The following is a 14,604-nucleotide window of genomic DNA, read 5'->3' as shown; positions in this document are numbered from 1 at the left end:
GGTAGCAAAGAAGACAACCCCAGAGCCCACATATTTAACCACTTCAATTTTGTTCTTTCTGTTTTTACATCCATGAAATGGATGTAAAAAAGAATTAGCACTCTATATACTTAAGGTCACTTCAATTAGTGTGTATGTCAATTAATGTGTCAGCCATATCCTTGATTTAACATAGCCAACATGTTTGCCGAATCATTGGCTGACTTCCCAGATGTTTTAACAGAAAGCAACTTGCAAATAAATTAGAGAATTTTAGAACTAGAAGGGCTGTATATGTCATCTCTTCCAGCCTCTGAGTTTTATACTTAAGGAAGTACATTTCTAGAGAGCTTATGATTTTCCCCCAGGCAACATAGCCAGATATGGATGAACAGAAACTGGACCCCAAACCTCCTTATCTAGTGATTTCCCTCTTTACTATATGCTGCTGGAATGGAAGCCTTTGGGAAATAATCATGACCAACCTTTGACACTAACATCAGAGAAGATGGTCATGTACTAGAAACCTTATCATTGATGGAATCTGGTGCTAGATGGGTTGTAGGTCTGACCAGGGACCATGGATATTCTTCCCTCCAGCCAGCCTCTGCAGTGAACCTAGATGCCTCCTGTGTGGCTGCCGAGACAGGGAAAAACTATGCCTGTCCCAGTCTAGTGGTGATCCCCCTCCACAGAGCTGCCCATCACCAAGATTCAGCACAACTCTAGCACAGATTCCACTACCTTAGTTTCCTATTGCTGCTTAACAAATTGACACAGACTTAGTGGCTTCAAACCACACATTCATTACCTTACAGTCTGATGGGTCAAAAGTCTGACATGGGTCTCATGGGGTGAAAATCAAGGCACTGATAAGGCTGTGTTCCTTTCTGGAGACTCTAGGGAGAAAGTGTTTCCTTGGCTTTTCCAGCTTCTAGAGGCTGCCCACATTCCTTGGCCTGTGACCCTTTCAGGGATATTACATTCTGTTTATATGTTTGAAATGTGGCTTCAAGCTCTTGAACGTAGAGGCAAATCATACAGCAGCCTGGGAGTGATAATCGAAGCCATCCCTTCCATGCAAAGGATTGATTCATGAAGGAATCATTTGTCCCACTTCTGGATGTAACAGTCACCCAGGAAAACAGCATCCCCACATTTCATATCTACAAGTCCTTCCTAAAGTGAGAAAGTATGCTGCCAACCCAAACTTCTTTTTTATACGTGTGGAAATGCTTAGACTCTAGGACCATTCACCAGGTCTCCTTTCTTATTTGCAAAGTGTGACATCAGGGGCTTCTGCAGCACAGTTGATTTGTTTTGTTGGAGGACTCTTAACAGCAGGTCTGAATAATAAAAGACATAAAAAAACCAATTACTCCTAAAGAAAACTTAAACTTAGAACAAGGAGAGAAAGGATTTTAAGAGTTAACACTCATGTTAGACCACCTACCATCATGACTCACTAGTGCTAAGACGGTCAGGAGCAGAGCAAAGTAAGAGATCAGAGCCAGTTCATTCTACCGGGTTTTATTCATTCATTCCTCTATTTGACAAATACATAATATATCGAGAGCCACCACGTACTACAGACTCGAAGTACAATGCTAACAGGTTGTCATTGCCCTAAAAGAGTTCCCAGTCCTGTGAGGAAGACTGCTCAAACAACAAAGATTTGTTTTGCTGTTATGACATTGACTGAGTACAGTAAATCTGGATGTAGATTGAAGAGCAACTGATATTAAGAGAAGGATATGTTTGGTAATTTAGAAGGCTAGCATTTTACACATATGACCTATAATTAAACAGGAAGCACCTTAAATCAAAAAGGTAAGATCCAATTTGAAATGTTCTATAGCAATATTCTGCCACCCACTGAAACATAAAATATTATCCTGACCAAATCCAAACTTTCTTTAGAGGGAAAGGTATATAATAAATATGGAAAATCGCTGATTGGTGATTTATGATCATAAGTACTATATATTTCATTTGCAATCTCACAAATGATATGTCATCATATGAAGAAAAGTTCAGTCTTGAATAGTTTTAAAAATATTTATTTATTCATTCATTCATTCATTTTTAACCATAAATATGATAACCTGCTATGGAGAAAATTAAGAGAATACAGAAAAAGTATAAAGAAGAATATGAAAATCTCCACCCATAATAAAAATGTGGACAATTAAGCTTCAAACACAAAACGCCAAAATTGCCTGATAGTTTGTGTGCCCTGGAGTTGGAGGCGGCTCACTCTGACGTGTACCCTTCAGCTTTGTCTGGCCCCGGCCTGGTGCGCATGGTGACCGTCTGTGCTGATTCCATCACCAAGCATCTGGACAGGCTGGAGGAGGTCTGCAATGAGTTGGGCTATGTGGATGTGTTGACCCTCATGCGGCGCATCATGCTGGACACCTCTAACAAGCTCTTCCTTGGGATCCCCTTGGACGGTACTGAAATTTTCATTCTTGTGACTTGACATTGGGCCCTTTATTAAACAGGGCATGAGAAGGATAACAGACTCAAGTAAAGATAGGCTCTTTCATAAACTGCTCTTCTTTAAACCTTTCTAAGTATTCCTAAATATTGTTCCCACCCGGTATGTCTGCATTGTTCACTTATATGATCATAAATATCCGTAGCAGGGGCCATCTTCTATTTCATTTGTATCTATCTTGCCTCATTGTTCTAGGAAACAGGATTCTACCCACAGCTGAAACTTAACAGATGTGATCATTTGATTTGGTCATAAATATATCCTACCACCAAACCTATGTATTTAACCATTACCAACTATTCTTTTGGGCATGATATATACATGTGTATATGTATGTATGTGTGTGTATATATATATATATATATATATATATATACACATATATATATATATATACACACACACAAACACATATACACATTCTATCTATCTATCTATCTATCTATCTACACATACATATAAGTGCACATACATACCTCTCCCTCAAAGCCACTAGGTATTAAAACTTTGACTCTATCTATACGGTGATAAGGGTACTGAGGCTGCTGGAAATGATGATAACTAACATTAATTTAGTATCTACTATGTGCCAAGTAGTATAAAAAGTTGCTTCACATAAACTTTGTCACTTAGCACTTATAACAATCCTGGCAAGATGTCTCACACAAGAAACTGCTTTCCTCACTATATTACAGAAACAAATATTAAACACATACATGCAACTCTACCGCCAACAAGAGAACAAACATTAATCATGTGGATCCATTCCATTCTGCTGCTGTCAGCTTAATGTAATTTCTCCTAACTTGATTTCTACAGTGTTCATTGATTCATACATTCATTCAACTAATATTTATTGATTGCCTATTTCATGCCAGGCTTAGGTTCTGAGGATAGACCAGTGGACAAGACGAAGTCCTTGCCTTCAAAGAGTTTACATCCTAGTGGGTATATGGACAGTAAAAAACTATCTATCTAATAATATATTAGGCTATAATAAGTGCCTTAAAAAAAAACAAAGCAGGGCAAAGGGCTAGAAAGTGAAGGGGGAGGTCAGTGGGAGGCTGAAGCTCTTGTGGAGAGAAAGGGTGGTCAGGAAAGCCTCTGTGGAGACGATGTGTGAAAATAGCCCCAAATGAAGTGTGACCATGAGCCACGTGCAGATCTGAGGGAAGAACATCACAACCATAAGAACAAGGCACGAGTTTCACACTTGCCCAGACCAACTGAGCTATCACACCTGCTCCCTGATTGACCATGTCTGGAGAAGCAGACAAGCGACAAGCCCTCCCTTTCTCTGCTCCACTCTCCTCGCCTCATCTCCCCAGCTCTTTAATGATTCCTTACCAGAGTCATAGGAACCCCATCTGATTGACATTAGGATGGGAGCCCCATTCACTCGGAAAGTCACAGCCTCTTGCCTCATCCCCTTTCACACAGGGACTCTGAAAGTCCTGTTTGCCTGTTCCACGCACATCTCTCCTAAGGTATGACAGGTACCTATTTTAGAAGTCCCTGCTCTTTGGTTCCCCACTGGCCTTGATTCTTAGGAGGGATCAAGTAAAGGGAATTGTACAGCTCTCTGTTAACTTATGGATACAGACTGCAGTCTAAGAACCTGCATAACCCATACAGACTTATGTGTATTTCCCTCTGCTCACCAGGTCCTTGTTAAACTCTCATTTGGCCTGAGGGACCCAGTGCACCAAAGAGGAAAGGACATGGCCCTGAGGTCAGATAGAACCAGGCTCCAGCCTAGGGACTTCTTGCCACTCTGGTTCTACTTTGTTGGGCAAGCTTCTTCATTTCTATGAACTGCAGTTTCTGCATCTTCATGTCTCTTCCCTTCTCTTGTGTATAATTTGTAAAAAAGCAGGGGTTTTCTTTTCTCTAGTATTCAATTTAATTCAAGAACATCCGTTAAGATCTGACTGTGCACAAGACTCAGGACAAGGCATTGAAGATTCCAAGATGAATTCCACACTCTGAACCGAAATATAAACAAGAGAGTGGGGAGGCTTTTTGCCTTTCCAGGTGCCAGAATTGAGGCCATAACAGCATTAATTACTTCTCATTTCAAACGGTCAGGTAAACAGAAGGTGCTGGTGGCTCAGCCAAGGAGAAGGATGTGAGATTCTAGGCTGTGTCTCTAACGCAAACATGAAAACTGGCAAATCTCTGGTTAACGTGGCCAATTTAGATGCCAAGCAGAATAAATTAGTGTTGATTTGTTTAGTGGCATTCTTCTGGCTGAAACACCCAGTGAAGGTGGAACCTTGCCCTGCTTAGAGTCCCAGATGGTAGGAGAGTCTACAGGGGATTTTCTCTGAGCAGTGTACCATTCTTGGGCTCGCATTTTTGCTCATCTGTTCTGATCTTTTTCTGTTTTTCCAGAAAGGGCTATCGTGGTTAAAATCCAGGGTTATTTTGATGCATGGCAAGCTCTCCTTCTCAAACCAGACATCTTCTTTAAGATTTCTTGGCTCTGCAGAAAGTATGAAAAGTCTGTGTAAGTAACATATTTTGGAATTTTTATTGCTGAGATTGGATTGATCTGTGTTGTGTCTTAGTTATTGCTGGCCTCTTCGGCAAGCTTTCTCCTCTCCAGAACCGCATAGGAGCTGTTAAGTTGCTGGTGAAGCACTTCTTACAGCAATTTGGCTGCATGTGGCCAGACCACAGAGGAAAGGCAGACTTCGGCCCAGGGCAGTTTTCCCCTAGGAGGCTGAGAGCTCCATCTCTGGAACTAGGACACTGCCGTGTATTTTGAGTTGAAGAGAAGGGTTGGCTGAACCTATCCTTATTATTAGTCAAAATTCTCTTTGCATGTCTGGAAAAATCAATCATTTTATTGTTGTGTTGCTTCTGAATGAACTTAATTCAATTTGTCAGAATTGACAGTAGTTGCAAGAGAATTTTTTCATGATGAACTTTTGTAAGACGTGTTGTTTAGTTATGCATCTTATATCTTGGGGGATCCTAAAATTGTCATTAACTGGCTTTGCTTTGGTGTCAGACTAGTCTAGCAGAAGACTAGACAAATGCCCAATGGCCTATTGGATAATCAGTGGGTTTTTAGAGTGTAAGTTTCCAGCCACTATACATGCCACCTCTAACCACCAGTGGAAAGCACAGGGGATCTAAAGGTAGACAGACCTGGTTTGTATCCTATCTCTACCACTTAGTAACCAAATGTCCTTGGGAAGTTCTTTGAAATAAAATATAACATATCCTCCGTGGTGACAATATAGGTTAATGAGATCCTCTGTGTAGGGCAATCAGCACAAAGCATGACACATAGTAGGCAGTAAACATGTTAGCTTTCCCCATCCCTCTGTTCATATCTTTCCCAGATGTCCCTGACTATCTTAAATTCTCCCCAAAAGTTCCCAAACTTGTTTGAAGAGCTAACTTCATCCTGTTTGCATGTTTTGAAATTCAGTAATCTTAGTCTCCAGGAAGTCAGCTTGATGTTGCTTTATATATTCTCAAGTGGATGATGAGTATCAGGTGTATGATTCCGACACTTGGTCCCTTTAAACATTTCTCTTTGTTTCTACCAGAGCTTACTGTGACTTGAATTGATAAGATAAATGGTTCATCTCTTCACTGCTGTCAGAATTTGTGGTCGTCTAAAGAGTCTTATTGGTCCGCAGTTAAACTTGGTCATTAGTTTAGCTTCAGTATGGTCAGCAGGCCCATAGAAACTTATTGCATGAGACTGTATAACAGTTTCTCTTTGGTTTCTTTAAAATTAGCTTAGCAACTTTCCTCTCTCTGTAACATTTGCCAATGGTTAGTGAACTAGGTAATATCTCCTATGACCTAGAGCAGTAAAGACCTAGAGAAATTCTTTTGCAATACCCTTGCAATGTGCCAATACTTGTTTTTTGTTAAGGTATGAATGGCATTTAAAATTATACTAGTTTTGGTTGTACAACATAATGACTAAATATTTGTATCAATATATTCTGCAAAATGATCATCACAAAAGTCTAGTTAACATGTTACCATACATAGTTACAAATTTTTTTCTTGTGATGAGAACTTCTAAGATCTGTCTTAGCAACCTTAAAATATGCAACACAATATTATGAACTAGTCACCATACTGTACATTACATCCCCATGACTTATTATTAAAACCAGAAGTTTGTACCTTTTGATAATCCCCATCACCAATTTTGCTCCCACCCCCAACTTCTTGCCTTGGTAAATAATAATCTGTTCCATTTATTTATGATCTTGCACTTTTTTTAAAGATTCCACATGTAAGTGAGAAGGATTCCACATACAAGTGAGAAAGACAGTATGCATCTTTCTCTATCATGTCAATACTTTAAAAACTATATTGGATTTATCCTTTCAGTAACAGTTTTTAACCTTTAACTATAGGTTACAGCCTTGATTTTGCTACCAGTGTCTAGACATCTTGGCTAACTCCGGTTCCTTAACATCAAGTGTAACGTATATGTAATTTATGGATATTTGCAAAGAATTAAGTATAAATTCAGTTATTCATGAGAACTAATGGCTTCAACTTAAACAGATTGTTTTATTTAAACAAATGGCAAATGAATCCATTTTTTTAGGTGTCTTAACTGAGTAAAAGTAGATTATATTTTTACTTTTATTTCCAGCAAGGATTTGAAAGATGCCATGGAAATTCTGATAGAAGAAAAAAGACAGAGGATTTCAACAGCAGAGAAACTGGAAGACTGTATGGATTTTGCCACTGAGTTGATTTTTGCCGAGGTACAGACCTGCACTAACCATAATTCCCACACAACATATATGTATGACTGTGTATAGGTGTCTTAAAATTTCCTCATTAATTGTTGCATGTTTCTGTTTTTAAATATTTGGTTTAGCATTTCTTTTTTTTTTATGGCTATGTTGGGTCTTCGTTTCTGTGCGAGGGCTTTCTCTAGTTGTGGCAAGCAGGGGCCACTCTTCATCACGGTGCGTGGGCCTCTCACTATCGTGGCCTCTCTTGTTGTGGAGCACAAGCTCCAAATGCACAGGCTCAGTAACTGTGCCTCACAGGCCCAGTTGCTCCGCGGCATGTGGGATCTTCCCAGACCAGGGCTCGAACCCGTGTACCCTGCATTGGCAGGCAGATTCTCAACCACTGCACCACCAGGGAAGCCCTTGGTTTAGTATTTCTACAATGCCCAACCCAAACTGCCCACTATTAGACGATCAGATTAGACTGAACTTTAAGATTTAAACTTCTCTGTGTCTGCACAAAATATGAAAACCGGGGAGTGCAAAGACACTAAATACATAGAAAAGTGTCTAAATTGTTCAGCTTTGAGCTGAAGATTATTAATGAAAATGTCCATTGTCAATTCCAGAGACTTGTAATTTCTGTAATTTCATTTTGTTGAGGTCTGTTGATCCTTGAGTGCCATCCTCCCTCCTGTTTTGAACCTTTCACTTTTCCAATGTTCCTTCTCATTTCAATTGTTCAGAAACGTGGTGACCTGACAAGAGAGAATGTGAACCAGTGCATACTGGAAATGCTGATTGCAGCACCGGACACCATGTCTGTCTCTGTGTTCTTCATGCTGTTTCTCATTGCAAAGCACCACCAGGTTGAAGAGGCAATAATGAAGGAAATCCAGACTGTTGTTGGTAAGACTTTATCAAGCAAACAATAGAGATTAGAAAACAATTACTTCTGAATATCAGCTTCTAGGTCCTAAGAATCTTAGGTCAAAATCTTTATTAGAATCCACCCAGAGAACAATAGAGCAAGTCACTGTGTCATATTTTCATTATGCCGAACAGGATTCTGTGTTTTTCTGATATAAAAAAATACACGCTCATTGGAAAAAATTCAAATAATAGATGTATAAGGCAGAAAGTAGTATCTCCTGATCCCTTCCACTCTCCTTCCCATTCCCCAGGGGGAATCACTGTTAATATTTTGATGTGTATTTTTCAAGGTCTTTTTTGATGGGCACATAAACACATATATGCAGTTTGTTTTTTTAACATCTTTATTGGAGTATAATTGCTTTACAATGGTGTGTTAGTTTCTGCTTTATAACAAAGAGAATCAGTTATACATATACATATGTTCCCATATCTCTTCCCTCTGCATCTCCCTCCCTCCCACCCTCCCTATTCCACCCCTCTAAGTGGTCACAAACCACTGAGCTGATCTCCCTGTGCTATGTGGCTGCTTCCCACTAGCTATCTATTTTACGTTTGGTAGTGTATATATGTCCATGCCACTCTCTCACTTTGTCACAGCTTACCCCTCCCCCTCCCCATATCCTCAAGTCCATTCTCTAGTAGGTCTGTGTCTTTATTCCCGTCTTACCCCTAGGTTCTTCATGACCTTTTTTTTTTCTCTTTGATTCCATATATATGTGTTAGCATACGGTATTTGTTTTTCTCTTTCTGACTTACTTCACTCTGTATGACAGACTCTAGATACATCTACCTCACTACAAATAACTCAATTTCGTTTCTTTTTATGGCTGAGTAATACTCTATTGTATATATGTGCCACATCTTCTTTATCCATTCATCTGTTGATGGACACTTAGGTTGCTTCCGTGTACTGGCTATTGTAAATAGAGCTGCAATGAACATTTTGGTACATGACTCTTCAGTGGGAATGTAAATTGATACAGCCACTATGGAGAACAGTATGGAGGTTCCTTAAAAAACTAAAAATAGAATTACCATATGACCTAGCAATCCCACTACTGGGCAAATACCCTGAGAAAACCATAATTCAAAAAGAGTTATATGCGGTTTTATTTGTCTGTGTTTAAAAAAACATGGGATCATCCACAAGGATTTACTACCTTAGCAGTGACAAAAGGCTTTTGAGGGTCCACCCAGGGAAATGGCTATCATTTTTTGCAGTGTTTCTGGGTTTCAAGCAGCCTGTTCTTCCAGGTGGTGGCAGAGGGAGGAGGAAAGGGTGATGATAGCAGAGGCAGGGGAGCGATCAGTTTCCCTCCCCCACCCTCCCCTCCTCATCTGCAGGAGAGCCTCCAGGTCCCTGCTCAGCTCTTCCCCACTCTTTCCCCTCCCTGCTCTGCCTCTGCTTCAGCATCACTCTGCCACTGCTTCGGATATCCCCACCCTTCCCTGGAGACACTGCCACGTTGAGAAGAAGTCAGAATTGCTTTCCGGAGAAAACAGAATCCCTTATTTGGAATGTGCTTCACATAAGTAATCTCTTTAGGACACATTTCAGACACATGCGAAGGGGTATCAGTAATGATACAGATTTTTCTTTCTTGACTTTACAGGTCTCTGTGAAACAACCTATTTTGTTGTTTAAAGGCACTATGCATTTTTAAAACTTTTTATCTTATTAATCTTTAAAACCATTTGAGTGCTGCTTGAAATAGATGACAAGGGGAAATTTCATACAAGGATTAAATATGTGAAAGAGTTCTGCAGACGCATTGCCATAGGAGGGCCACTGCCTGGGAAGGTAGATAGCAAGGAGCCAGAATAACATCTGGGTTTCAAATTCTGAAATGTTTTCTCAAGCACCCTTTTCAGGTTATGGGTCCTGTGCCAGGTGCAGGGGCACCGCGGTGAACAAGCCAGTGCCATCCCTGCAGTCCTGGGGCTCTCAATCTCGTGAGAAAAACAGAATTCAAGAAACAAGCTCAGTGGAGTGAGAGAGAGAGTCACAGAATGATGGGGGTACAGGCAACATAGGGGAAATTGCTCTTGAGATCATAAACCTTTGACACAATTTCCCTGAGAGGTGAAAAGTGCTTGTGCCCCATGATGTTCCCTTGATGCTTCAACAGACCTCTGCACAGATGGAAAGCCCAAACAACCACTAGCACATGTGTACATGTTCCCTCTAGACCTGCATGCCTGGTGATTACTTCCAAGGGTCCACCTTTGGTTACCTACTCCATCATCTACCCTCTACCTCCCCACCCGAGATAAACACAGCCCATTAAACTCTTAAGTGTACACAGAGCAGTATGTGAGGGGCTGGGTGGTCAGAGTTCTCTAAGTAAGACCACTCCTGAATAACATAGTTGCACAGGAGACAGAGCTGCCTCAGGACCCTGGGTTGATTTTGATTCTGCAGAAGTGGTACCCCATTTGAGGATGCTTTGAAGTTTTGCCAATTCTGAGAGTAATCTGAACCTCTCTGACGAGTGTGAGTCCAAGCTGAGACATCGGGGGATCCGTCAATCCCCAGTTCACCCAGGGCTGATCTGAGGCACCCCTTTTGTTGTGGTGGGGAGAGGGGGTTCTTGCCACACTACCACACCAGGTTGTTCTTGATGAGATGAGGAGGAGAGACTATCAGTGATATTTTCTGACAAATGACTGCACAGGATACCAGAAGAGAAAATTTCTTTGAACCTGATTAAAGTCACCATCTCACTTTGACTAGAGAAGGAATGAATGTCTTCTAGAATTCAGAGTAGGGGACAAAACTCAAGAACCACAGAGGTGGCAGATAAATAAATGTTTGAAGCAGAAATAAATGTTTGAAGCAGTTTGTGTAGGTCTACATGATACTGCAGAGCCATGTGGGAATGTGGGTCCCATTTTACCTTTTTTATTTTTCTAGAAATTTAGACTTTTATATGAAAAGCCCAGGTGTTAAGATAATTGACTTCAAATATGAATTTTCATAAGACACCCTGTGGACCAAACATAACATACTTTATGCAGGTTGCTGGTTTATATTAGAATTATAGATATAATTTTTTTTTCAACCAAGAGTAAACTGTTCTATGGAAAGTGCAGGATTTTTAATACAAGTTGTATATTGAAACTAACATGAGCTTTGTCGTTTTTATCTTCTTCTACAGGTGAAAGAGACATAAGGATTGATGATATGCAAAAACTAAAAGTGGTAGAAAACTTTATTTATGAGAGCATGCGGTACCAGCCTGTCGTGGACCTGGTCATGCGCAAAGCCTTAGAGGATGATGTCATCGATGGCTACCCAGTGAAAAAGGGGACTAACATTATCCTGAATATTGGAAGAATGCATAGACTCGAGTTTTTCCCCAAGCCCAATGAATTTACTCTTGAAAACTTTGCCAGGAATGTAAGAGCCCTTCCTTAAAACTGACTGTGCCACTCTTGAAAATGTCAACTGTTAAATCCTGTTTCTGTGTTTGCACCGTGTATATTTCATTCTATTTACTCATTCTCTTCACACATCACCAGGAAAACACATTTCCCCTAGCTTGGAACACGACCACCATGTCTTTCCTCAAGTCAAGGAGGCTGGCTCTCCAGCTCTCAGAAATGTCATCATGGAGGCCACACAATAGGTCAAAAGATGAATAATTCAGGCACTTAATTTGCTTAAAATGAGGCAAATTTTCTTTAACTAACCCATTTAAACTTAACTTTTCCATTTAAACTTATCACCTTGTCATCATGTGGATTCAGCCGTAGCATCATCTAAGTCAAGGAAATCCACTCCTGTTTCAGATGGAAATCAAATGAGAAGGAAAGATTTGGATTTTGCAGTGGGCCTTTGGTTTTCCAAATGGCTCCACAAGCACTAGGCCTCATTCTATATAAGACTTTGTAATTAGAAGAGCCTCAGCTTGTTCCTTTTCTGTAATTGAGGTGTACTGGAGATTCTGCCTCCATTATGTCAATTCTAGGCAAAGATTTTTTTAACCTGAATTATCCAGATAGTTCCCTCTGTGCCCCCTTTTACCATTTGCATATGGAAATATGATCTTAGTTAAACCAGTTGTCTAATTCATTCCATTTCTATATAAGCAAGCCACACCATGTTGGCAATTGGTCAAAAATAACTTAATGAGCGTGTATTAAGTGTCAAGCACTATGTGAGTCCAAATGGGGACAAGACAGGCAGAGGTGTCCCATTAAATATTTGTATATCTAAAAATATTTAGATCCTTGGCACTAATAACAGGGAATCCACAAGTTTGCCTACATTAGTCCTTGTCATCATGTTATATAGCCTGGCACAAAAACAATCTTTGCCTCAATGACTGGCAGAACAGCAGTAAAGCCATGGCCTTCCCACAGAGCTAGTTGAGTATTTACATGAAAAGCAACACTGGTGATCATTTGAAGTTGTGTCTGTATCACAAAGGGTGAATCAAACTGGAGGGAGAAAGAGGCTTATCTGAGTTACAGTCATTCCTCTCCGTGAAGGAGCTGTATGGTCAAGTCGCCGAAACCGAGCATTCTGATTCACAGTGTTTTCAGGGTGAATCAAACAGATATGCATGACTCTAGCCTTTACTTCTCTGGCTAACTGTCTGATCATTTTCCTAGGTTCCTTACAGGTACTTTCAGCCATTTGGCTTTGGGCCCCGGGCCTGTGCGGGAAAATACATTGCCATGGTGATGATGAAGGTCACCCTGGTCACACTTCTGAGACGCTTCCACGTGCAGACATTGCAAGGTCGATGTGTTGAAAAGATGCAGAAGAAACATGACTTATCCTTGCACCCAGATGAGACCAGCGACCTGCTGGGAATGATTTTCATCCCAAGAAATTCAGACAAGTGCCTCGACCACTAAAAAAGTTTGGTCAGTCCCTGCCCTGGAGCACTTCTCAACAGTATTCCACATGGAAACCACCCACCTTTGCCACGTAATCCTCCTCCCATGAACAACCGTGGCCTCTGGCCTTTTATACACTTACCTCCTGTGGGTTATCAGTGAGCCAGGAGACACCGGTCATCTGAGCGCATCCAAACCAGAAAGCAGACTGCAGGAGAAAATACGGAGGCCAAGATTTGTGCAGGAAACTGCAGCCCTAAAGGCCCAGTTCCACAAAACATGCTTTGGAAAAGATAAGCCATCAGCAAGACTCATGCCTGACTCCTCACTGTCCTGCCCTGAGATGGGAGCTCTGTAATAACTGGGGCAGAAGCACTCAATTCGATTACAAAGGCCAGGCCAACATCTGGGTATCTAGGTTCAAAAGGCGCTTTCACTTGGTTTTCAGTGGGTTGGGGACTACAATATCCATACCCTTGGAGAAATGCTTACAAATTTAGCATTTGACTTTTCCTATGAATTACATTCAATTAAGTCTTGTTTATCCACATGTGATTTGTCTGTGGCAAAAGTTAAATTGAAGACTACCCTTTCCCAGTCTCTCAATTTATTCCTCAGCCACTCACCTCTGATACAATAGGTGTAGATTCAGGTAATACAAAGTAACTTATTAATAGCCTGAGTAAAATATATAATTAGTACCATTTATCTGCTGTAGGGAAAAAAATTCACACAATGCATTTCAAATTAAAATAAAATTCCTTTTTTCATGTTTGCATTGTTACTTAGATCCAGGAGTACAGTAACCAAGAAATAACTTCAGGTAATGGCATCTATTAATTCTTACCACAGCTTCAGTGATTTGGGGGAGGGGAAGTCTCTGAATCTATACCTAATTCTATAACCCAGTGAGTTCAAACTTCTAAGGAGTGCTCCTCATATACCATTATCCTTCTCCCTCAACATTTCTCCCCCTCTCTTTCTTTCCATGACCCCAAAAGCCAAAAGCAACAGATCAGTAGAGAACATGGCTAGGGTAGAACCCCTGCAATCACATTTTATCCTACCTCAGATTTAACAGTTACCTTAGAGATCTAACATTTATCTAGTTTATTGGATCACTATATAGCCTTGGAAAAATGCACACCTTGGAATTTTCTCTCCAGGGCGAATCAAGTAGATGAGTGAAATTTCCAAATACTACTTTCCTTGTGTTATATTGATATCGCTATAAGAGTGTATCTGCTGAATGCCACTTAAAAACTAAAAAACTAAACTCATTTACAAACATGTAAATGTTTTTCATTGAGTCAACCTCAATATTCTTCTTATCCTGCTGCTTTGCAATAGGGCAATAGCTGAGTTTAAAATGAGAGTGTAAACTCCTGAGAGTGGGAGGTCTTTTCTTTCTTTTGGAATCCACGCCCATCCCCCATTCTTTCTCCCCATATTTACTTTCAAGATCAACACTGAATTGACACTCTGGCTCAGAGATATTCTAACTGACCCAGAAACTAAGTAAAGGGGAAGCAGGTATCCTAAGAATTCAAGGATGGGTATTAGTAAAGAAGCAAATATTTGAAATTGGAATTATCTGGATCATCTATATGATGT

At 40.4% G+C, this 14,604-nt stretch overlaps 1 protein-coding gene across 1 annotated transcript in view; it reads left to right on the top strand.

The window, feature by feature from the left end:
• Positions 1–13,008, top strand: part of LOC132489441 (aromatase) — a 33,228-nt gene extending 20,220 nt beyond the window's left edge. Inside the window, exons 4-9 of the mRNA XM_060098377.1 lie at positions 2,256–2,432; positions 4,874–4,988; positions 7,119–7,233; positions 7,953–8,115; positions 11,301–11,542; positions 12,760–13,008. Coding sequence (XP_059954360.1) covers positions 2,256–2,432; positions 4,874–4,988; positions 7,119–7,233; positions 7,953–8,115; positions 11,301–11,542; positions 12,760–13,008 — 1,061 coding nt within the window. The remainder of the gene's footprint in view (positions 1–2,255; positions 2,433–4,873; positions 4,989–7,118; positions 7,234–7,952; positions 8,116–11,300; positions 11,543–12,759) is intronic.
• Positions 13,009–14,604: the final 1,596 nt, after the last annotated feature.

This window comes from Mesoplodon densirostris, chromosome 4 (genome assembly GCF_025265405.1).
Source record: "Mesoplodon densirostris isolate mMesDen1 chromosome 4, mMesDen1 primary haplotype, whole genome shotgun sequence".
Classification (NCBI taxonomy): Eukaryota; Metazoa; Chordata; class Mammalia; order Artiodactyla; family Ziphiidae; genus Mesoplodon; species Mesoplodon densirostris.
Note: the sequence above shows the minus strand (reverse complement) of the source record. Positions and strands in the feature narration are given on the sequence as shown.